Source organism: Thunnus maccoyii, chromosome 7, assembly GCF_910596095.1.
Source record: "Thunnus maccoyii chromosome 7, fThuMac1.1, whole genome shotgun sequence".
In the NCBI taxonomy this organism is placed as follows: Eukaryota; Metazoa; Chordata; class Actinopteri; order Scombriformes; family Scombridae; genus Thunnus; species Thunnus maccoyii.
Window position 1 is genome coordinate 15,558,849 of NC_056539.1, and position 24,098 is coordinate 15,582,946.

At 40.3% G+C, this 24,098-nt stretch overlaps 1 protein-coding gene across 1 annotated transcript in view; it reads right to left on the bottom strand.

The window, feature by feature from the left end:
• The window catches only part of faf1 (Fas (TNFRSF6) associated factor 1), a 63,048-nt gene that overhangs the window by 16,894 nt on the left and 22,056 nt on the right, over positions 1-24,098 (bottom strand). Inside the window, exons 8-14 of the mRNA XM_042417823.1 lie at positions 22,460-22,546; positions 14,046-14,141; positions 13,761-13,884; positions 13,584-13,647; positions 13,387-13,468; positions 5,587-5,741; positions 11-147 (exon numbers count right to left, since the gene is read on the bottom strand). Coding sequence (XP_042273757.1) covers positions 11-147; positions 5,587-5,741; positions 13,387-13,468; positions 13,584-13,647; positions 13,761-13,884; positions 14,046-14,141; positions 22,460-22,546 — 745 coding nt within the window. The remainder of the gene's footprint in view (positions 1-10; positions 148-5,586; positions 5,742-13,386; positions 13,469-13,583; positions 13,648-13,760; positions 13,885-14,045; positions 14,142-22,459; positions 22,547-24,098) is intronic.

The following is a 24,098-nucleotide window of genomic DNA, read 5'->3' on the forward strand; positions in this document are numbered from 1 at the left end:
TAATAATTACCTTGAATAACATTTAGAACTTCGTTGGATGTGCGTTTGCCCATGACTATAAGGAGCAGAGGGAACTGGTCTGTCTTGTATGTCCGTATAGTCTGTGTCACTACACTGCCAAAGTGCCTCGTACACATGGTGAGTAGTCTGAAAGACACAGAAACAAATCCACTTCAATTCATTTTTTATTCTATTTCATATTTCGTATGACTGTTCTTCCTCCGTACTGAACACATTTTCACCGAAAACAACTGCAACAGAAAATAAATAGATCCATCAAGCAACAAGACACAAACATAAACACACAAACATGTGCATACACACGCTCACACTTCTATAACAAATGGAAAATAATGCGTACACCTGGGCTTTCAGATTGCAGCAGAAAAGAGAAATACACACAACTCGTGGCATTAAGGACTTTAAAACCAATTCTGCTTTTTCTTATTCCATCAGACTGACATGCTATCTCAATTGGAACAGCAGATGAATTAGTATTCCTCACCAGACACCCAGAATTGATAGGGCAGAAGAGGATTTCTTATTCCATTACAGAACTTTTTAAATTAACATTTCAGGTAGGGAAAAGGGTAGCAGGCAGCCGGGGCCCTGCCAAGCTCCTTTTAAATGTCATAATATTAATGAATTGCTATAGACTGAATGCAAATATAGATTAGCTTTTTCTCCTGCCTTTTAATAAGATCTACTTTAATAACTGGCTGGTAAAATAGAGCAGTAATGGAATAGATGGAGGGAGAGTGGGTCAGAGGAAGAGGATGAATGGAAGGGATGCAGTCTGAGAGGGGGTGTAACTCATTAAAACATGAAGCCAAAGCTGAGGGAGTTACTTATAGACTTCTCAAACTGTGAAATGGAGCTCACTGTGGTACTTTTTAAGTACTAATCGTACAAATACATTCTCAAAATATGGATGACAGACTGAGAGAAATGCTAAAAAAGCAGAACTGCATTTAAGATGCTTTGGGAATATGAATAAATCAAAACTTCAACAAACGCTGAACTTTGAGTGACCCACGTTTTGCAATGAAGAAGTCGGGTACCCTAAATCCTACTGATCATTTTATCCTAACACTTGTCCCTGTTCAAACCTCGACCCGCGCAGACCATAACAATAGCCTACAGGGAAACTCTAACCTGTAATGAAAGGCCAGAGAACAATGGACACTAACTTGAAGGGTAACTCAATCTTAAATCTCCCATCAACCACAAGCCAACCTGCTTGGGTTTCCTATCTCAAAACTAAGGAAGTCAGTCCACCACAGTAAAAAAATCATCATCACAACATAAAAACAGCTCAATCTAGAAACACAATGTAGACCTAGCTTGTATCCACTGTTACTAAGGATTAGAAAAATGCTGTAATCAGGATGTGAAGCACTTATAAATCACACTATAGAACAAGTACGGACACAACACCAAGGGTAGGAGGAAGTCAAGCTACTCCAGAAGCTGAGGTGAACAGTTCAGCACAGTCTCATCCAGCCATAAGATAACATGGTAAAGAATGTAGCCTAGTCTGTACCAGACCTGTGGCCTTTAGAAACCTTCAGGGGTAACTAAACGTAGAGGAAACACCTGCATGAAACTTGCAACTAATGTGAGTTTAAGGTGCTGCTCCAATGACTAATGTGATTGACAGCTTCTAATTTGTCACCTATCCCATCTCCATCTCTCACTGCACATCCAGACAGCTAAAATAGTTAATGTTTCCCTGAACTGTCACCTCGCATTTCTTCACATCAAAGTGGTGCGTGAAGATGCGAATAGACTGGTAAGACCTGACATTTGCTTCACTGAGCAGCTGATGAGTCAGGCTAGTACAGTAGCACTGCAGGGAATATTTTTGCCAGCCACCTGTATGGGAGTATGTATGGGAACCGGATGCTCTGATAGCTCACTGTGTCATACACACTTTGTTTCAGAGTGAACGTGGACATGTTTTGATTTGAAAATGACATTTTGTTCTTCGTCTCAACTAGTTATGCTTTCAGGCAGGAGGATGTCAAGAGGAGAAGTCAAGTGTACAAAACAGTTTGTCCCAGCTGGTTAAAACACCAAGTTACACTTAAAGGTCATTTAAGAATAACATGAACACCTGTATTTCAGGGTCATTGTGTTGCATCGCACCACATTGTTCAGGTGTTCATGTTATTGTCTGACCCTTTTACAATGTCTCTTTAAAGAAGAATTAGCATGAAAATAATTTCAAATATTGATAGCGTGGACTACATGTGTAATAGATTTGAGGAAGCATGACAACACACACTCATAATATGGTCTAAGCCTTTCAGTACTGATAGTTTCAATATTTGCCATGACAGTACAGCGCCTGTACAATATATCAGATTCATTTCCCATGGGTGACAATTACACTGGCATCCAATCAGCGAAATTGCATTTATGCATAATTAATCATTTAACTGGGAGGCCTGTGAGAATACAGAGAGCTAAGCAACAGGCACATTCCAATATCAGCAGGTTCATCAAACACACACACAATCAGGATACCGTTTTAACAGCCTGTGTGATTGATGCCAATCACCAGTCACTTTGGATCAACCAGAGAGCGTGAGAATCCAGAAACACGGTGTATGTGTGAGTGAGGGAGTGTGCACATGTGCATGCATGCGTTAGCAGCAAAGCTGTGACTAGCTGTGTGTGATGAAAAGCTCCAGATGTTGCCTGCCTTTTAATGTGCAATAAAAAGGCTCAGCTGGGGCAAAAAGCAAAGGAGGCCAATGGGAGAGAAAGGAGAGTGGAATGAAGGAAGGAGGGAATTCCCTTAAAAGAAATAATGGAGGGGTGAGGTCAGGGTGTGAGTCTTTCTTAAATGGCTCCTACCAGAGGGCAGGCTTAACTCTGGAGGTTCAGGGGAGAGGGAGAGAGTTGAGGTGGTGGGATAAAGAAGAGGGAAATACAGAAAGATGGAAAGATCAGCAAGGAGATGAGAGGAGGAAGAAAAGATGTAGCAGAAAGATAAGGGTAGTTGGAGAACGGAGGCTTGTCCTGGGCACAATGACAAACCCTCAGCAGGTCCATCTTTACAGCCACATCTCCACAGCTCAATACTTGAGCATGCAGAAGATTCGATCATCTGTCACATGTTGCAGACTAGATTTATTTTCAAATTCATATTCTTCAAAAAATAATTCACAATCTGGTGAAAAACATCCATCCTAATGGCTGGACCTGTGTAATAAACAGGTGCTGCACAGACCTGTCAATTATCACCACAGACTGCTGGAGCTGCACACAGACTTTGAGCGTAAATGGAGAGATAGAGATGTTTGGACTTCAAGGGAGTCCTTCGTCTCCCACTGACCCTCTATTCAGACAGCTTAGTCAAGATTGCCCAATCAGGGGCCTCACCATGCAAACACAACGCCTTTTGTTAGCATGCAACCTCAGAGCTTCAAAAAGAGAATGAAGTTGAAGAGAGAAAAAGAAGACAGAGATACAGGGTGTGAGCAATGGAGTGAGAGCTGAATGCCAGCAATTAAGGACAAGTCCACACAAATGCGAATAGATTTGAAAACGCTGTTTATGTGTCAAACGGGGTTCCCTCCACATGAGCATTTTTAGATCATTTTCTAAAAGTGCACTGTCCTCAGTAAAAGTGGCAAAACAAAGATCTCATCCTCTGTCTTTGAATTCTGAGATTTGCTGGCTTTAAATTGAAAAAAAAAATACAACAGTAAGTGATGAGATGGAGCAAAGCACCAATAAAAATGTCATTAACCTTCCCTAAGAGAACTATTAAAACAATGATACTGGGACGAGATAGATAGTGACATGTTCCAGACAGCTCAGCTTCGTGAACAGGGTATTCTGGCAGACTGCAGACCCCTCTGCACACAGTCAAGCTGCTCGCCTACTGAAATGCATTAAATATCCTCTTTATTAGATACACCACGGTATTAATGCAAACAGTCCACTCCTCCAGACGGTTAGTGACATATAAATAAAACATAAGGATTAAGCCTGCAGTCAGGGTTGGGAGGTTCAGTTATTGCTCTACTAATCTCTACAGTACGCTGAATGCAATACTAAACAAAGTATTGCAAAGATTCTGATAAGTGCCAGGATCTTTGAGGGCTGTTGTCCAAAAAATATTAAAAGGACAATTCATTTTTTTAACAACCTGGGCCATCATTCCCACGTATAATCAAAACTGGTTTCTCATTATAGCTTCATAAGGAGACTCCAGTGAATAGCAATAGAATCAATGTGTTGTAGCAATTTGAGAAACAGGTAATATTTTATACTGTACGTTCACTTTTGTTTTTACATTAGAATATTTAACATCTGGTTTAAACTAGACTGCTGTCTGATCACTCATGTTGTGACACTGCATTGACCGCAGAACTACTATACTGGATTTAATTATATTATACAGGTTTTCCTATTATTGGGCCTCATTCACAAACAGTGCGTACGCACAAATCTGTGCTTAAACTGTGCATACGAACGTTTTATAGTCAATAGTGAATATTTATTCAATGTAAAGAGTTTATTAGAACCACAGTTATTTAAAAAATGATTGGTCCTAAATACACAACATTTAAAAGTATGAAATTGCTAATCATACATAATTTATTTACTAATTATAAAATTAATAGCTAAAATGTTGTAATCCATAAATCATCATCATAAATGTAATGAAATTATTAATATATTGAAGTATCCTGTTCCCACTTTTAGATGACAATAGCTTATATATCGGTATTTCCATATATGGATTGTGACAGCAATTAATTTCTCCCAACAGATTTGGTTGTGATATATGCAGCTGATTAACCAGCAGCCTGTTCAGTGTTTCTCACAGCCTGATGAAACATGATGCACACCTACCAGTAGTAGATATTTATATAGATCAATTCCACAGATCTACACATTTACCAACTTTTTATTTTGTTATGGACGTACTGCGTGGTAGTGGTGCAACAGGTTTGCAGGCTGTATACAGGATTCACCATCAGGCTCCAAACGGTTGTGCCAATGACATGTTTACCAGCCAAATCTGCCTTTTCTGGCTTCTACTTCTGAAACTATTGTTTACATTTCACTAGCGGTAAAGTTTTTCTACATTTTTACCATCATGACCCTCTTTGCAAAGACTGACAGCTCTCTCCACTGCTGCACCGCACCGACAGAGCTTCCCTTATATGAAGAAACAAAGGCATGGTAGGATGCTAATTACCGATAGCAGGTGATTGCATGGCAATTTAGAATGATTCTGATTCACTAACATACGCTAACAGACAGTGATTTTGTTTGTAAGTAAGAACATTTCTATGTACATATTAGTGAATGAGGCCCATTGTGTCCACCTCATGTAGGTGTTCAGTACCAATTAAAATAGAGATGTATATTTCAGTAAATATTAACAAATTATATGCATTATGGTTGTTCTGTGTTCTGCAAAATGTTTCTTATTTTCAAAAATATGTGTATTAAACATGAGAATGTACTGAACTAGGTTGTTTCCTTATTCAAACCGTAACCACACCATGCCTTGTGGGTCATCTGAAAATAATCAAACTGCCCTCTGGTTGACTTTGGTACCTGGCTTTGTTAGCTTCTTTAGTGACGTCCCAGGCCCATGTGATGAAGTTCTGGCTCAGGTAGGAGACAATGGAGTCGGCACACATCATTTGGGAGCAGAAGACGTTGCTGAGGACACTGTCATCGTTGTGGAGGTAGATGGCCAGCAGCTTCCTCTGTGGAGAGGAGCAGAACGGAAAAGAGAGTTAAAGGTAGAGAATGGAAAGTTTAGAGCAAAATGTACAACCCTCCCGATATTTTTGTGCCAGTTCGAAAGGGCCATCAGAACAGTTTTTTGATTGGGAGTTGATTCAGTGGTAAACAACAAAATCATACAGTTGGTTTTTAACAGATATTATAAGTTTGTGTGTGAAAAGGAATATTTTTTGCTATCAAAACTGTAATCCTCACTAGAAATGAAAAAAAAAAGATTTGTCTTTATCTGTAGTATGAGATCTCACCATGTGTGGTTGTCTCATCACTGGAGAGACATTTCCACATTACATGACCATAAAATGACACGAGAGACCACCGAGTCCAGAGCCAGCATGACCTCTACAGACAAAAGCCACCACTGGCAAAAAAGCAAATACCACACAAAATCAAATGGTGAGCGGTGTAAATAAAACTTCTCTTGGAGGCGACGAAGATATGGAGAAAACAAAACAGACAAATCACTCTATTTATTTTACACCAAATGCCAGCAGCCTGTTCAGGTTAGTAGCGGCAGGGCCAGACAATATTGACGAAGCTCCAAATCCAAGGATATTGACACCATCATATAAGCCTGGCAGATTCTCCCTACTGACAATCTAATTAAAAAACAAACACACCCACAAACATAAAAAGGTTCCAGAGGACAATGTTGGAAATAATGCTCTCTAAATTACATGTCACTTCTCTTGCTATCAAAGAACAAATAAGAAAAACTCTCTAAGTCTCCGCTTAGTTCATTTTTAACCACAACTGCGAAGGGGGAGTCAAGGGGTCTGTTTCTCAGGAGTAATACTCTAGGCTACGTGCGACAAAAAGCAAAAAATCTACACAGGGCGTAGAAACGTGAAGGGAAGTGAAAGAAGAAGTTGTGCTATACTGTGGCCTGTGTAGAATAGGAATGGGAGAGCACTGCTGTGTTTGCTCAACGATTAGTGCTTTAGAATAATCTCCAGGGCTCCTAGAGAGAAGGAGCTGGGGACTCATTCATGGGGCCAATTCAACGGCCTGAAAAGATTAAACACTCATGCTGAGAAGACAAGCAAATTCAGTCTTAAGAGAGGAATGAGTGTGAGGGGAGGGAGAGTTTTACGACATGAAAAAAAACCAAAAAAAAAAAAAAAACCTGATACACGCTCAAACACTGACGTCCCAACACACATGCACAGATGCACAAACTTAACTCTGTGGTACCCACATGTGAAGGACTCACACTCACACACATGCATGCTCAATTAGAGCAAGTGTAAAGGCTAATCAAAGTGGGCATTTTGGCCAACTGAACTCCTTCATCTTAGTTAAACTGTCCATACCCCTCTGTTCCTTCTCCGCTTTCAAGTCAGATCTTTTGTATTGCCTGTCGTAGCAGGGAGGAGCAAATCTCCTGTTCAGCTAAATTACTAGGTCCAACCTGAGCTAGATAGTGACCCCATAGCCCTTCCTCACACCTGTTCACCTAAATTTAAGCTTGCTTTGTATGTATGCATGTGTGTGTGAGAGGGAGAGAGAAAGACATTTCACACAGCACATCACTGTTAGCATTGACTGTATAATCAATGCTCCTCTCAGTAGAGACTTTGAGTCATCACATTTGGTAAAAATTGTATAATTTTTCAAATTTACAAATCCAGTGTTTAACTAGTTAAGCAAAACCTCATAGGCTTGAATTGAATGTTTTGTATTAAATGAGGCCTCTGAAAGATTAGTGCTAGTGGTCAATAAAACACTACTCTGTAACTACCATCCTGGGTTTTGGCCTTACCGCCCTATGAATTCAACATGACAATACAGCCAAGCTGAAGTGGCTGACCATAAAGTAACACACTGTTTGTCTCTGTCACAGTTCTCATGGTGCAACTGGTCTATTTAAAGAACACTGTAAACATTATGTCCCAAACATTTGTTTCTGATCATTCTTGGGGTTTTTTAAAAGCAGTGCTTGTCAGAGCCACAGAAAGTAACATGTCCAAGCATTATAGCACTTCAGTCTTTTGATCTGCTCCCAGTAATGTTCAAATGTCGTAAAAACCATTCAAGTTCTGCAACAATAACACTTGCTATGAAATATGTCTCATCCAGAAAAACAAAACAAAATGTGGCATTTTCTCCCAATACCTTCCAAAAAGCATAGTTTTCATAACACCTCCTTCACAGTTGAAGTATTGATTAATAGATAAAGCACACACAACATCATATATATTTTAACCTCTTCAACTCCCCTCCTCCCTACCATAGAACCATTTTTGGGGATCTTTAGGGGGAGATAGCAGGTCAACAGTATATGCCACATAGAAGTTGTATACATCATCTGAAAGCTGGGAACTTGAAGATTAATTTGAGATGCAGCTCAGCACTGTGTCAAGTTTTTCTATTCATAAATATGTTATAAACACTGTGTTTTGGTTAGGCGCCTATTCAAATTTTAGAACTTTATGACAGAAATATATGATGGCCATTCCCTGCTCATTTATGTGTCATAAGTTGGGTTGATGACATTTGTTGATTTGGTGCAAACTTTAACTATTTTTGACCACTCAATAATTGATAAAAATCCCTCCAAAATACCACATTAAGACACCAAGACTTTGAGGAACACCACCGAAAAATTCATGCTGTGATTGGTAGTATAAACTTTTGACATTTGGAGATTTCTGTAAGAATTGCTTTTTTTTTTTTTTTTGAGGTCTCTAGTTTGTGGTTGTAAAGTTTCATGAGGCTGTGATTATTCTTGAGGTCACAATAGGTCATTTTATAAAGTGAGGTCAAGTTCCAAAAAATGGTCTCACTACAATGAAATGGCTACTATGGGGACAAACATCATCACACATGAATACAGTTTGGCTCATTGAATCCACAAGAGTCTCTGCTTTCCAGTCACACCCAATTTATGTAATTCCATGACTGTTTAGGGACCCCAGTATGCAGAAATATTCAAACACACCATTTTTATAATAGGCAAAAACAACACATTTATACTGCATGCAAAAGACTGCATGGTTTTTGCCCCAAACTGCATGGGATTAGCATAAAGTGGGCATGTCTGTAAAGGGGAGACTCATGGGTACCCATAGAACCCATTTTCATTCAGATGTCTTAAGGTGAGAGGTCAGGGGACCCCTTTTTAAATTGGTTATGCCAGTTTTTCCCTCAGCAAAATTTAGTCTAAGTTTGGAGTGTTATTTAGCCCCCTTCCTGGCAAGCTATCATGACATGGTTGGTAGCAGTGGATGCCTTAGATCTTTTAGTCTAGTTTCATTTGATACCAGTGTCTTCTCTTCTAGCCTTAAAACTGAGCCCACTACAGCCTCTGAAAGACAGTAATATCAGCCAAGGATGCTGGCGTCCTTATGGAGTTTAAGAGGTTAAGGGACAATCCAGGACGAACCTCACAATTATTGAAAAATAACACACGCTAGCGATGACGTGGAGCTACTGGACTCCTAACTGCACAGGTTGGAGTGGATTATCCTGCTTATACCATTGCAACTTGCCAGTCATCAATATATGAATAAAATTTATTCATATTTTGTATAATACACTCACTAAATTAATGCTTTGCCCCTGTACTATATTTTTCAACATTAGAATAAACTGCCTGCATGGTCATAGAATAAAAAAAACATTAATCTTTCTGTATATTATAATGTTTCAAAACATTCTGGTGGTTGGATAATGCAACCCAAGGACAGGGCTTTCTGACAGTGAGTGAAATTATATTTTTTATGCAGACTTGCTATATTATTGGCTGTGTCCACAATCACTCCAGATTTACTCCCTGGTGCATTTGTAAAATGTAAGTAATACATAATGCCTTCAAAATATTTCACAATGGAATAAAGAATATAGCACCTATAGCCTGTATATTACTTCTTATTAAAAATCAAATAATCCCTTGCAACAAGCTCTTTACTACGAGATGTCACATGAAGTCACACTCACAGCACGAGTACATGCCGATGAACAATACATATATGACATTGTCATATTGTCAGGAATTGTTTTTGACTTTGAAACTCTTAAATCGAAGTGGATGATATTTGTGTCACATCAAGAAGAGGCTTTTAATCATTCATTGGTACAGTATGTTTAACAGAGCCATGAGACACAAGTGTATAAGACAAAGATATACACAGAAAGGTACAGGGGGAGGAAGAACAGAAAAGTCCAGATAGTGATTATTCTACAGATGGCAGCTCAGTCTGGAAAAGCAAACACTTCAAAATGAAGAGCTCAAATGACTGATCTAATGACCTCACAAGCACAGTGGGAAAACACATTCAGATCGATGACGAACCACACACGAGGCTCTCTGTACCCCGCTGAAAACATCTTTATAACAGAAACATTGTCAAATTTTAATCCCTCTAAATCTGTGACTGAACTAATCAAACGTATTGCCATCTTTGAATTACATGCTTAAGACTGAGTGTCTTTTGAATGTGTCCTGTTCATCTACTAATGGCTGGGAGGATAAACTGTGGGTTGAATATATTCACATATAGAAATATTTATAGATAAGCTTCCCACATTGTTTAACATTTGTACTATACATCCATTTATTTTTAATCTATCTATTAATGAGTATCAAGTGATCATTTCATGTGCAGTTAAGAAATCATGACTGAGTGCTGCTTGTGATTTACAGCCGTAGATCTGATAGCTATACATACATCAATATGCCATATGCCATCCTGGTTCGCCAGTGCTCTTTCCTCTTGACTCTGCAAGGCTATTGCTGGGTTTTAAAGCGGATACTTGGCAGTGATAAATCCCCGGACTCCCCTCTCCAGCAAGGCTATGAATTTTGATGCGTCTTTGTGTGTGGCAGACAGGAGAGAGGAGCGGAGAGCGGAGGAGAGTGGGGTTAGAGTGATTAACCACTGCGTTGATGGGGATTTAGTGAGGATCGTGGTTAGTGATGGGTGGCCTATCTCTCTGGACGCTCTGACTAACCACTGATCCCCAAGAGGGTTCAGCTCAGCTCAGCTCAGCTCTGCAGCCCAAAGCATTTTCATTAAGGATGGATTGAGTTTATCTCAACAGTCCCCCAACACACACCTTCAGAAACACTTCATCAAATGTAGTGTTTTGCTTAGTGATTAGCTTCTCCCAGGCTTTTAGAGAGTGAGACTGATTCCTCTGTTTATAAACCCACCGAGTAGTCCCCCTTCAGTCAAATCTGCCCTATTCCAATATCCCCTTAATGAAGTAGGCTCTTTCTGCCATGAGGACACAAAAACTAGATTCCTTTTCAGATGGAAGCAGAGAGCAAAGGATGGGATGGATAAATGGAAGAAGGGGCGGTGTAATCGTGCACATATGTTACTGTGTAATGAAACCGTCAGCGGCGGCATGTTTTGGCCTGTCGTCTAGGACGGTTGTGACAAAACAGGACAAACACCGAGCAGATCAAAATAGCTTCTGTTTTCTTGTAAAATTCTTTGTGTATATCCAGCTTCCCTAAAGTCACTCTAACCGTGGCACAGTTGGCGGGCTAAATCAAGCTCACCCAGACTAAAACAAAATACAGTGAAAATGAATACTATTTTGCCCCTGAGCTGTCTAGAGCATAGTGGTACAGTACAGAGTGTGTGAACACCAGGGAGAAATCGGCCATATTGAGCTGGCTTAGGAGAGGAGATCAGCTGGGAAGCAGGCAAGACGCCAAATTTCTCTTTACGTTTTTTCCATCTCTGTTTATTTCATACTCTCTCCATCTTTACCTTCACCTTGCAACCTCTCAGACTCTTATTCCTCTCACTCAGCCTCTTATTTTGAGTCACTCTTTTTGCACTCTCCTCTCCATTCAGATCATGTCCTCTGTATCGTGCCCCCGCTATCTTGTATTCCACCCTCCCTCCCTCTCTGTGTGCCGGGTGATCTGAACCCCCCAAACATCTTGCTGTGTCCTCACAGTCTAATAAGGCTGTAATCCACACAAGCTGTCAGTTGATACAAGCATCCTTAAAAGGACAAAAGCCGAAAAACAAGAGGGAAAAGTGGACAGCTAAAAATAAAGCCTCAGCTGTCAGGGTGAAAATTTGATGAGGGTTTTGATGAAATTATATCAATGTGGCTGCAAAGCCTCCTTCACACAGCATGACACAGAGGGTAGATGAATAACAGTAAACACAGTATTAAAAAGAAATTCAACTTCAAAGTAAATAAGTCATCAATGCCAACGCACTACAAAGGAAGATCATTTAAGACTGCGTGAAGAGTGTCAGTTTTTATCAACCTGGTATATGCTGTAAATGTCAATCATATCCACATTGGTTAAATTCCTCTGTGGCATTTTAGTTTGTCTGTGTTTGGCATATGTTGTTATGATTTTTTAGACTGTTCTCCTTAATTTTGCATATGTTGCAAGTTGAGATTATTAGGCCTCTACTATATGGAGTTCTGTTAGTCAAAATGCAATCCATTAAGCCAGACCTCTGTTATAAATGCTGCTAATTGGCATGCATTCATTGTGTTTCTGTGGTTTTACTACATAAAAAATATACATATACAGAGTGCCCTGGCAGCCTACTGGTTAAGATGCATGCCATATAACCGCAACGTCTGCGGTTCAAATCCAGCTGTGGACCTTTGTTGCATATCACCCCCTGTCCCCCTCTCCCTTCAATTCCTGTCAGCTCTCAACTGTCCCTGTAATAAAGTCATTATATCATTATATATATATATATTCCAATGTCAATAATAAAACGTAAATAAGAATGACAATGTCAACAAAAACTGAAAATGTATAAGCTTTGTAAATGAAGAATTTATGGCAGAGCTGTATGGGATTGCATTAGATTGCACAGGTGTATTTATTGAAGTGGTCCCACAACTGTCCCACTGCACTGGGACTCATTGTAGCCCTTTACTAGTACTTGAAGCAATACAACACACCAATGCAGCCCCTTGCGTTTTTTTAAAAACACAGTACTACTTTCAGTTGGAATGAGGCAAAAGTCCCCTAGTGCAAATATCTCAAAAGGACTTCTTCATGTCCACCAGACCTCGTCAACAATACAAACTTACGAGTGAGTACTGATAAGAATCAAAATCCCTGGCAAAGTATCACACCGTACATATCTTAAATTGTGTGTTGACAGGGAAATTTTTCTAAACTAACTATTTCTCACTGGCCCTCAAGAGAGGAAGAACCATTCTACAATTTATTGGAGCTTGGAAAAGCATAGACCAGGCATATACTGAAATTGGTTATAATACTGACCATTGTGTTTTAAATTCCCACCAGCTCTGTAATGAAGGAGGGGATATGAGAAATGCAGTATCTCCCTTGACAGATAGAGAATGAATAATATCCTGCTCACTCTATGTTCCTGCTCTGTGTTGTCTTAAGCTAAGAAAACTGCCCAAAAAGGCAGTGGCTAGACTGACATGCAATGTTGAAACTACATCAAGTAGGTATGACATCAGTGCAAAAGATTCAGACTCGCATAAGTAACATCAGTACCTCGTATCTTACACATAGACAAAATTAAATGTTAGAAACACAATGGGACAAAGAAAAATATGACCTTGTTATCTAAAACAGTATCTCATTAAATTAAAAACCTTTCAATGAGGCTCCAAACAGCCAATCAGCTTACTTACATCTCTAGCTTTGCCATAGAAGGCCTCTTGAGACGCTGCCTCCAAAGACCCGATGAAGAACATTGGGTGGGTCTCTCCATACCTGCAGGACCATACAAACACACACAACAGTACATAAACACATTAACATTGTTACATGCTAACCGTCTGTGGTTTAAAGTTGAATTAAAAGAAGAAGCACTTGACACTTAGCTCACCTTGAGGAAAATTCGGCAGTAAAGTGCAGTAAGGCATCAGCTTCATTCTCGCAATTCTCTGGCACTGCACAGGGACAAAAATAATTATACAAACATTGGATGCATGCCACTAGCATTCAATACAATCAATACAACAATCTATTTCACTGAATGGTTAAACTGCTCCACAGTACATACTCATAGGTGATTTCCGACAGGTAGAGGAGCCCATTCCAAACATCTCTGAATCATCCACACCGAACTCTGATGCATCTTCGAAATCATCTCCCTCACTGTCGCTGATCATATGGACATCTGCACACTGTAAACATAAATTATTCATACATTTCCAGACTTATTTCGACAGATTTCATTAACAGAAGCATCTCCTTACCGTGTTTTATAAGTTAGCATGTATACACTGTACCCAGGGGGAAAGTAATCCACAGCACAGAGAGTGTGTTTGTGTGTGTGTGAATATACCTCTTCCGTGGGCTCCTGGGCATTGGCTGGTGAGGACCTTCGACAAACACTGAGACGATGGCAAGGATAACTGATCCCAGAGACAGCTAGCGTCATCTAAAAACAGGAAACATAATAAAACGAGCAATATTAAGTGTAATCTACTAAGCAAGGCCAACTAGTTAGTGACACCATATGTGATTATACAAATAAAAGACTGAACTCTAATCAGAACAAAACAAACCTCATCAGAGTACCTTCAGTTAGGCTATTTAAGCTGTTCTAATATAGGCCGTCATATCATGAGATACTTTATGACTTTCAAACTAAATCTTCCTCATCTCTCTAATCAGGAGAGAACCATGATGAGGTTTCTGCACACCTGCAGAAGCTGTTAGCGTGGTGGTGGTTTATAGTAAGAGAACACCTGACTAATGAGCTCCCAAATCCAAAGCCAGGACTGAAAATGTCAGCGTTCAGCAGGGACTCATTACAGCTGGTGTCTCCAGGCTTAGACCCAAGGGACATCAACAATACGAGCAAGGTGGTTGCAGGATGCAGTGCGAAACCAAAGACACCTGCTTTTAAAAAGTTGTGTGCCTGATTTTAGATTGATTCCCATCATGTAACAATGTGGAGCATATATATAAAAACAAATCTAAATGTCAGTATTTCCTCAACATGATGGCACTTTTCTTAATTGCTGTCAACAGAGACCACTAAAAGCAGGACTGATAACAATCTAACAGTCCCTTATGGCCTGAACATACTGATAACATTATGTAACAATATATTCACTGACAAGCACTAATTGTAAAGAGCAAAGCAGAAAGCACAGATGTAAATACTTTTCTGGGAGAGTGAACTTCTAAACAACAGAACTGAGGCAGGGCATGCAGGCCGGGTGTGATAAGAGGCAGAGGAGCTTCTCGTCCCCTGCAGAGGTCCTGTGATCTGCTCCATTGTCAGGTGCTAAGACACACAAAGAGCAGCTGGACATGGTTGAATCAGGAGACGATTACACGCAACGCCAATTGAGTCTGAAAAGGGCTACACGGACTGCAGGGAGTTTCTCTGTCTCTCATAAAATAGAGTGGGTCTTCATGCTGGCCTCAGCTTCTATAGCAGGAGAGAACAGTGTAACCACTAGACCTTGTCAGCAACATACACTTACTATTGAGTACTGCTGTGTACCAGGCACTGATAAGAACCAAAATACAGAGTATGTCTATTATACTCCATCTTTTCACGCTACCTTATCTTTTCAATGTAAGTAAGTTAGCAACAGCTGACAGACAAAAATATTTGTATAAAAAACATTTGCACAGTTGTGACTGAGCTGAATGTATGACTAGGTGACACCATGTTCTTTGCCTCACAAAATTATAAAGAGATCTTTTCCTAAACTAAGATAATGAACTCTCTGGTCCTCACTGGTCCTCTGGAGAGGAGTGACCATTTCACAATTTATTACAGCCTGAAAAACTGAACGCTGACACTGAAACTGGTTATATTATTGACCACTGTGTCTTAAATTCTCACAAGCTCAGTAACGATGCAGCAGATATGAGAGACGCAGTGTCTCCCCTGACAGATCGAGAATGAATAATATCCTGCTGAGTTCCTATTCCTCCTCCGTGTTGTCTTAAGCAAAGATAACTGCTCAAAAAAAACAGTGGCTGGATTGACATGCAATGTTGAAACTACACAAACCAAGAACTACATTGCAATTAAAGGGACACGCCGACATTCAGAGTTGCCTGTAAGAGCGAGGGTAAGGTACCTCATACCTTACTCATTGTCAAGACTAAAAGTGTTAGGAATAAAAATATGACTATTAATGTGTCAGTGAATTAAAACCTTCCCTATGAGGCCTCCAACAATCAATCACCCCGGACGCAGAGACAGACATGTACACACAAAAACGGAGAAACAGATTGTGTTTCATTTGTATTACCAATTAGTAGCGAGTGTACTCGAGAAGTAAGTGTAAGTGTCACAGCAAGGACAGCTGAGTATCCCGGGAACACCTACGAAGAACACTTAACTGAATTGCCTAGTAGTTGCTCATGTAACTTAACTCTAATTAAGTTAGTACTGTGGGCCTGATTATTAGATCTTTGTGTTTTTCATATCTTTTCAGAAAAGTTACAAATGAATCTAACTACAAAAAATAAATATCATTCCCCAAGCAGTGAAAATAAAGCAAGTCAGCAATACTTTTGCTAAACCAAAGCCAAAACAAAAAAACAGAAAAGCTATGGCCATTAGAGACATGATGGGTGCCAAGCCTGAGAGGTGAATTAGCATGGTGTAAGGAAAGTTGTAGTTATTGAGCCAGACAAAGACATAAAGGGTCTGAGCCTTAAGGATATGAAGGAATGGCCCCCAAGTCTATTCTGCCTATTCCCCAATCGAGTGGCAATCAAACGTGAGAATCTTAACAGCGGCTGCCGAGAGGATCCCCATAAACCCTTTACCCCCTCTACTCACAATAAGAGGCTTTCGTCTGAGGGCCTAATAAGTGTATAAATAAAGTTGATCACTTCCCCTGTCAAAAACAGCCTGGAGGGTTTGAGCTGACATGGATGCAAGGAGGGGAGGTGAAAAGGAGAAAAAAATGAGTTGAGTGCCTCTCAATCCTCTTCCTCACTTTGACCCGATGGCTTCTCCTGATGTTGAGGTACACAAGTGCAGCTTGACGGCTCAGTGGTAAAACGTGGAAACAAGGCTGAAGCGCCGCAGGGCACGGGGGGTGGGGGGATGAGGTTAACCCCCCCAAATGACCCTCTCCCACATCTCCACACAAAGGAACTGGCTCCTCTTTTTTGGATTCTTTTAATTAACACTTGCATTGAGGCTCTAAGCATTCAGGGGCCGATACAGGGAAAGAATTTTCTCTCTCCCTTTCCCCCCCTCCCCTCCTTTCCCTCTCCCCCTCAACCCTTTCTTCCCTTCTCTATCTCCCTTTCTCTCCCTTCATTCTTTCCGTGTTTCATTTTTTCTTTTCTAGTGTAGGGCAGTGTTTGGATTAGGTGTCTGGCTGTGAGTGTGAGATAATTACTACTGACAGCTGCACTGATGGCAACCACAACCACAGTTCCACCTTACTCCACTTTCTCTTTGATGGGACAAGAGAAGGAAGAGAGTGAGGGAACAGGGGGAGCGTGGCAAAAAGTGAGACAGAGAGGGGAAAGGAACTGGAGAGGGAGAGTATGGGAAATGGATGGGAAATAGTGCGCGATCTCCAAAAATAAAGACAAAAGAGAAAAAAAAAGACAGGTCAAGCGCATCCCAACCTTAACACCTGTCGGCTTCCTTGTTTCAAGCTCTTTTCTGCCTTGCTGAAGATAAGCATCTCTTGAGAAGTATCAGGGGTCCTGTACATTGTGTGTTGGCCTGACAATATGCGCACACACATACAAATACAAGCTAGAGCTAGAGGCTAAGGTAGGCATAAATAAATGACTCTTGGATCAGTGGGATGCTTAAGAGAGTAGGTGTTGTGGGGTTATCTCTTACATCCAGCATGGTGTTGTGCATCTAATATTCTACATACATACTAAAAGGCAACCAAACAAAGAAGGAGCGTCCTCCTAGTCAAACAAAGACAAAAAAATGCTTGAGTTGGGAACTTCACAGAAAGAAAAACGAACAGAGCTGGAAGAGATAGAAAATGAATCAGACAGACTAACTTGGTGCTGAATGTCACCTGAAGACAGCCAATCGCACAAGGGAGGGGGGCTCTGCCTGAGCTTACTGCTGAGCCATGTTGCTATGGAAACCACCAGGCCCCCCTCAATAAACCCTTGGCTTCATAGGCCCCTATCAGGTAGAGGAGGATTCCATTAATGCCGGCTGGGAAACGGAGGGAGGTGCTGGCCTACAAGGCAAGGCACCTCTGCGGCTCTGCAGCATTAATACATTAGCAAACACCATGAAACACTGCATAAATGTCAGCAATTACAGGCTAGAAGGAAGGATGTGTGGCAGTGGGGGTTGAAATGATGAGGCGATGTAATAAGGATGTCCCACTGCCCTGTCAATCACTCCTACAGGTGTGGAGGAAGGACTGCCAATCAAAACAACTCAAATGAGATGGGGCCTGTCTAGGAAGTCTCCACGCTGTATTGTTTAGGCGAAGGAGTAGAAAAGGAGAAGGGAGATGTAGGAGGCAGGGGAAGAGGCTCAATCAGCGTATTTCAAACAGCACAGGACGTTAACGTCCCATTGGCCTCTCAAATCAACTGTTGCCAAGACCTCTGTCGTAATCTTCAGCACTGTTCAGATTGGCTTTGCCAAAGCCACAAGACTCCGGATGATTTTGAAGGCAGAGCTAGAGGTAGAGGTAGTATTTATTTTACTCTACTTGGAGTAAAACAAATTCCACCAAGTTTTAACTGTAGAAAAGTCCAACAAGTGTACTTTTCTCTGACTGAAGACTATTCCAGTGCTATCTAGACAAACAAACGTTAAAATAAACTGATATTATGAAGACTTTAAAAATGTGCAACATAGATACATTATTTCTGTGGTTAATGTTTTACAGGGTTTATATACTCTACATAAACACTAAGAAATCTTCAAATCACTGCCTGCTAGAAATGAGCATCACCTCCCGTTGCTACTACTTCAACTACACTTCCTTTTGCATTCAACTTCCTTCGTGTAACACCACATACAATAACACAGTGCACTGAATAAACTGATCTGTTGTTCAGTGTTACTTGAGCATTATCCTTCCTGCTCCAATTTCTACTTTCCGCATGGCCTTGAATAATTCAGAGCACAATAAACAATGACACACATTGAGTGGACACTATCAGGGAGGGTGACGTAACACATAAATACTAGTTTCTCTGAAAGGTGAGAATTTCTTTCCAACAAGCTAATTTTCTACACTCCAACAATACATGGCATGATTTAACAAACAATGCCACAATTCAAATATCTCTTTCTCACAAGGTTATAGACATTCTGAACGAGGTGATCAATTAGAAGAACTATAATAAAATTATATGTGCTCTTTGTACCTGCAAAAAATGGTGGTAAAACACCTGTGACGATGTGTTGCAGCTAGTCACCAACTACAGCAACCAACCAGGTCTGAGACTTTAACAAGTAACTCAAACTAAACTGCTACAGCAGCCGTGCTAGAGGCAACAACACTGTTATTGTCACAGTAAGTGCTTGGTATTATTTTAAAAAACTGCGAATACAGTACTGGAGTTTCCATACCAACACCAAAACGATACTCTCTTCGACAAAGAAATGTTACTTTTCTAATCAGATCAAATGTCCCAAAATTCTTAAACACTGAATCCGCGTTTAAGAATCAAACATTACCTTAATAAAATACAGATAATAATAATTAACAAATTATTTAAAATCAGGAAATATCTGACCTGAAAAACTAACAATTTGACCAAGCATTCAAAGCCAGTTTTCAGTACTTGACAGTTTTCAAAATTTGATGCTACAGACACAGCTCAGTTGGTACTCAAAAAGTATTGAGGTTCGATTCTCAGCCCTAGACATTGTGTGTATTATTGGACATGCACATTTGCAAACACACAAATGCAAATACGCACACACAACACACACAAATGTAAATGCAAGCAGGCAAACAAAGTAATATCACACACTTAAAGGGGAAGCAGAGTTAAGTAGTAATCGATTCCACTGCAAGCGGGCTAGTGTGCAGAGCTAAACGTAATCTGGGGCCTCTGGCTGCCATATTTATTGGCCCAAACCCCAGGAGATGAGACTGGGCTAATGAGCTAGACACTAACACTGGCTCCCTATCCGCCTGCTAGGCCAGCCAAGTCGTGGGCTTTCTCTGTTAATACCTTCAGACGTTTCAATAAGAGGGCTGTGGCTAGAACAGAGGCCATTATTACACTTCTGTCTCTGTGCTTTTTAATATCTCTTCATCCAGGAAACACAGACGCTGCAGATGTGTGTTAGCCAGGTGCCGCCTGGGCCTATGATGCCACAATGAGCTGCAATCTATTCATGATCCCTGGCCATCATATCCACAGTAACCTAGGGGGACCAGCTTAGGGTCACTGATAACCAGTCCACAGATAACAAAATAAATATATAAATAATATAAATATTAACAATTAAAGATAAAAAATGAATTATTTTCCTTTAATTTTACCTCTCTTACATTGGATATTACATTGACAATAGTGGAGTTTTCTCAGCGATGTAACTTACTGAGTAAGCATGCTATGCTGGTTTATCTCAGTTAGGTCATCTTATACTCATACATAGTTTTTCTATAGAAATACATCAAAATGCTTCTATTCATTTAAAAATGTGCAAAATCAATGTATTTATTTCATGAATTCAAAACCATTATTTTCATTCGCTAAACACACAGAGTATATGCAATAGATTTTTGAAATATGCATGTCTGACAGTGACTGGATTTATTTTTAGCTTGCACAAATCATGTTTTCTTTTTGAGTGAGGAAAATGGGGATATTGTATGCGTTTATTAGACAGTAATAGTAAAGAGACGATGGTAAACAAGAGAGAGAGATGGAACAAAGGTTGCCAGCCAGACCCGAACCGGGGACATTGCAGATCATGGTCAGCATCTTGACCCACAAGCTACAGGGGTCTTCCTTAAATAATTTATATGAGACAAAATTATTTTCAATTATAAAGAAATATAATTTTGAAGCTGAATAAATGTTTAAATATTTTACTAAAGCCAATGTAGACGTCTACATCTCAAGGTTTAAAGTAATTTCAAGGAGGGTAATTGAATAGAAAGGTTTTAATTGCTCCAACAACATTCCTATAGTGCTTCATTTTTGTTCTCTTTGTCTGACATTTATTTCTGCATGATTGGAACATGTATAAGGTATTCAAGTAAGGGATACTTGTTTGTCAAGTGTTGTGTATTCCAAAATACACAAAAATACTTCTAATCACTTTGATAATTTAAAAAAAAAAAAAACTGAAACATTTCCTTTTCTTTTGCAAATCCATATTCAAATCTACGACAGCACACCCACATCCTGAACAGAAACTAAAAACATCTTCGAGTAGCTCTTTTCTTTGTTAGTGTGAACAGTAAAGTAGTAACAGCAAACTGCATGTCGCGGTTGCAAACTGGACAAGTAAATCATTTGGTGCCATAATACATAAGGACTTTCACTTAGAACTGAGGTCAGTCATTGCGCTACATGTCCACAATGTGCTTTCAGATTTTAACAAAGATTTGTATTTCTGTTGTAATCCCAGGCTGTTTACTGATCACATAACTGGATGTCTCCAAGGATAATGCTAACAATGATAAACCAATGATAAAGGATCATAGCAGTATGGTATGTTTGGTGGTCACAGGCTTTACAATTGCTTGGTCTGAGCTGTAATGGAACAAAAATAAAGCAAACAATCTCCCGTAGTGAAAGGATGCATAACCCTTTGTCCTCTGACCTTTTAAGCACATTAATGGGTGCAATGTATTTGCTTTCACTGTTAATATTAAAAGCTTTACTTTGGGTCATAAAAACAGGTGTAGTTATTGTTCCTTCGCTTAAGAGTTTTTGAAACATGAATAATGGGTGACACATAGAGTAGACTGTATCCTCTGAAATACTGCATATAAAGAACAGGTTACCATTATTACCCACAAATCTGCACTGCCACTTAAAACATAGATAGATATGCAGTCTAATTGCTACTGTAGAGTCAGTTCTGGCATATATAATTACAATTGAAAAAAATAAAGAAACAAAGTCATTACCAATACTTCAAATCAAACAACTATCACATAGATCTAAAAGGAAAACGTTAGCTAGGGGTTAACACAAGAATGTGTGCGCAACAGCTCCACAATGTAGCATGATAAACCATCCCATACAATTAGCATGGGAACACATATGCTGTCAAAGACGGGGTGAGACAAAAGGGGTCAGAGGTTCCTCGAGGTTCTGTATGAGGGCTGCTTCTGATCAGCTTGACTGTGTGCAGGGTGAATGGCTGGGAAGAGCGACCCTGGGACGGGAGAGGTCAGCGGGACTCAATGATGTGAGCTTTAATGTCCACAGATAGAGGACACAGGATGGGAGCCGTCTTTGACATCTTAATTAGCTTCAACATCTTACTCGCATGCTTCTGACAGATGGTTTTGGCATGGATTACAGAGTGTAGAACAGTTTCCAATTTGCAAGTATTAAAATAATGTAAATCAATAATCTGTAACTCAGGGACTTTAATTTGTGGCGGACGTTTAATTGTCATTATGGCCGCTGTTTTTGATCCAAGAACCAGTGAGGGAAAGGCAGCATTTACTGTGCACAATAAAGTGAAGACAGATGCTGAAATTTCTCTGGTAGAACTATTATAGTATGTCCGTCCGTGTCCGTGTTATTTTGATAATGTTTGTGTGTGTGATGTGTGTGCGTGCTTCTTACAGAGTCATCAGATGCTGACGCAGGCCATCCCTCCCACTGTTGATGCCGGACTGGGATGTTGGTCAAGTCTGAAATGTTCCTCTTCACCTGCAAACATAAAGAGAAGATACAATTATTACTGTATATAAAAAGTACATATATCACAATAACACTATTGGTTTGAAAAGGTAAAATAAAAAACAATTATAAAACACACAACAATAAAAAACAAACAGTGAATCTCCACTAAGATCTTTCATCTCTCTCAGTACCATCCTGTCATTATTAAGTAATATGAAACTGGAAAATATTCGCATGACTAATCTAACAGTAAATACAGTGGTGTATGTACTATAGTAAAGGCTACATCAAAATAACCCGCGTTCAGCATGAGGGAAAACTAGGATGGAGGTAGAGAATGAAGGAGGAGATGAGCCAAAAGAAGGGAGAGAGAAAAAAAATTACAAAAAGACAGCCAGTGTTATCAGCATTCTTCAGATGCCACAGCTAATGCCCAGCAACAACAGCCCCACGCTCTGAAATGAACAGTATTTCTCTTCTCCCATTCATGCGCGGACGCTGTATCTGCATCACTTAATAACATTCCGTGCTTTTAAACAGTTAGCAGCCAGCAGCGCCTGTCCCGCCGAGCGCCGTATCACACCGTCCAGTGGGTTGTTGGTTTAAAGCCCTAACGCCAGCCTGATGTGCGCCAGCCGAAGGTGATCAAAGCCCGTCGGCGTCTGAGTGCTGGCGGCCGTGGATTCTAGTGCATTTGTTCGGCAGAATTCTGGCCTTCAGGCCCGCAGGGCTGGACACTGATGCTGAGAAAACTGTCTATTGTGAGGCAAAGATCCCTCCACACACGGGTCAAATCCTGTCTTTGTAAAAAGCACTGAGGAGAGATGGATCCTTGAGCATATGAGGGGCTGCTGGTCATGGACGTGGAAACTTAAAGAACGCTACAAACACAAAGTCAAAGCCAATGTCAGGCAAAGCAGGAAAGCAGCTGCAAAACACTGAACTATGAAGACTGCGGGGGCGGACTCTGCTTGGATGCTTGCACCTTAATACTCTGATATTCCTGCACTTTGCATCTGTATATGTACTTTTGTGTGTGTGAGTGTGTGTGAGAAGACAAAGACATGATGGGCTGCTTGCTGCTTGCAGAAATGACAACATTCAAATCTTAATTTATCCATTCATCAAGGCAATAGTAAATATTCTATCCAAGTTATCAATCTCTCCCTGAAATCATTTTTTATTTGTGCTGGGCCTGGCACAGCAGAGCAATTCGCAGTACAAACAAGCTGAGAAAAAAAATAAAAGCACAATAATAAATGAGTGGCACAGTCCATCCTTTGTCTTTCTATCGTAAATCCCACACCACACTGCTCAGTGCCTATCCTTATGATGAGAAGCTATGGCCAGAATAGCGGGCTGGGGTCAGAGCGGGTGGCCAGTGTTATTACAGAGTGTAATATCTATGTTTGACCAGCCGGACTACAGGGATTTGACTGACCGGCTGGCCGACCGATGAATAGAGGGGAAAAGGGAGGAAAGGAGAGGCATAAACACTAGTAATGAAGAGGCTGCAGTCAGAGGTTAAAGCAGCATCAGAGAAACAACAAACTAACGCCCACCACTGAGAGAGTGAGGG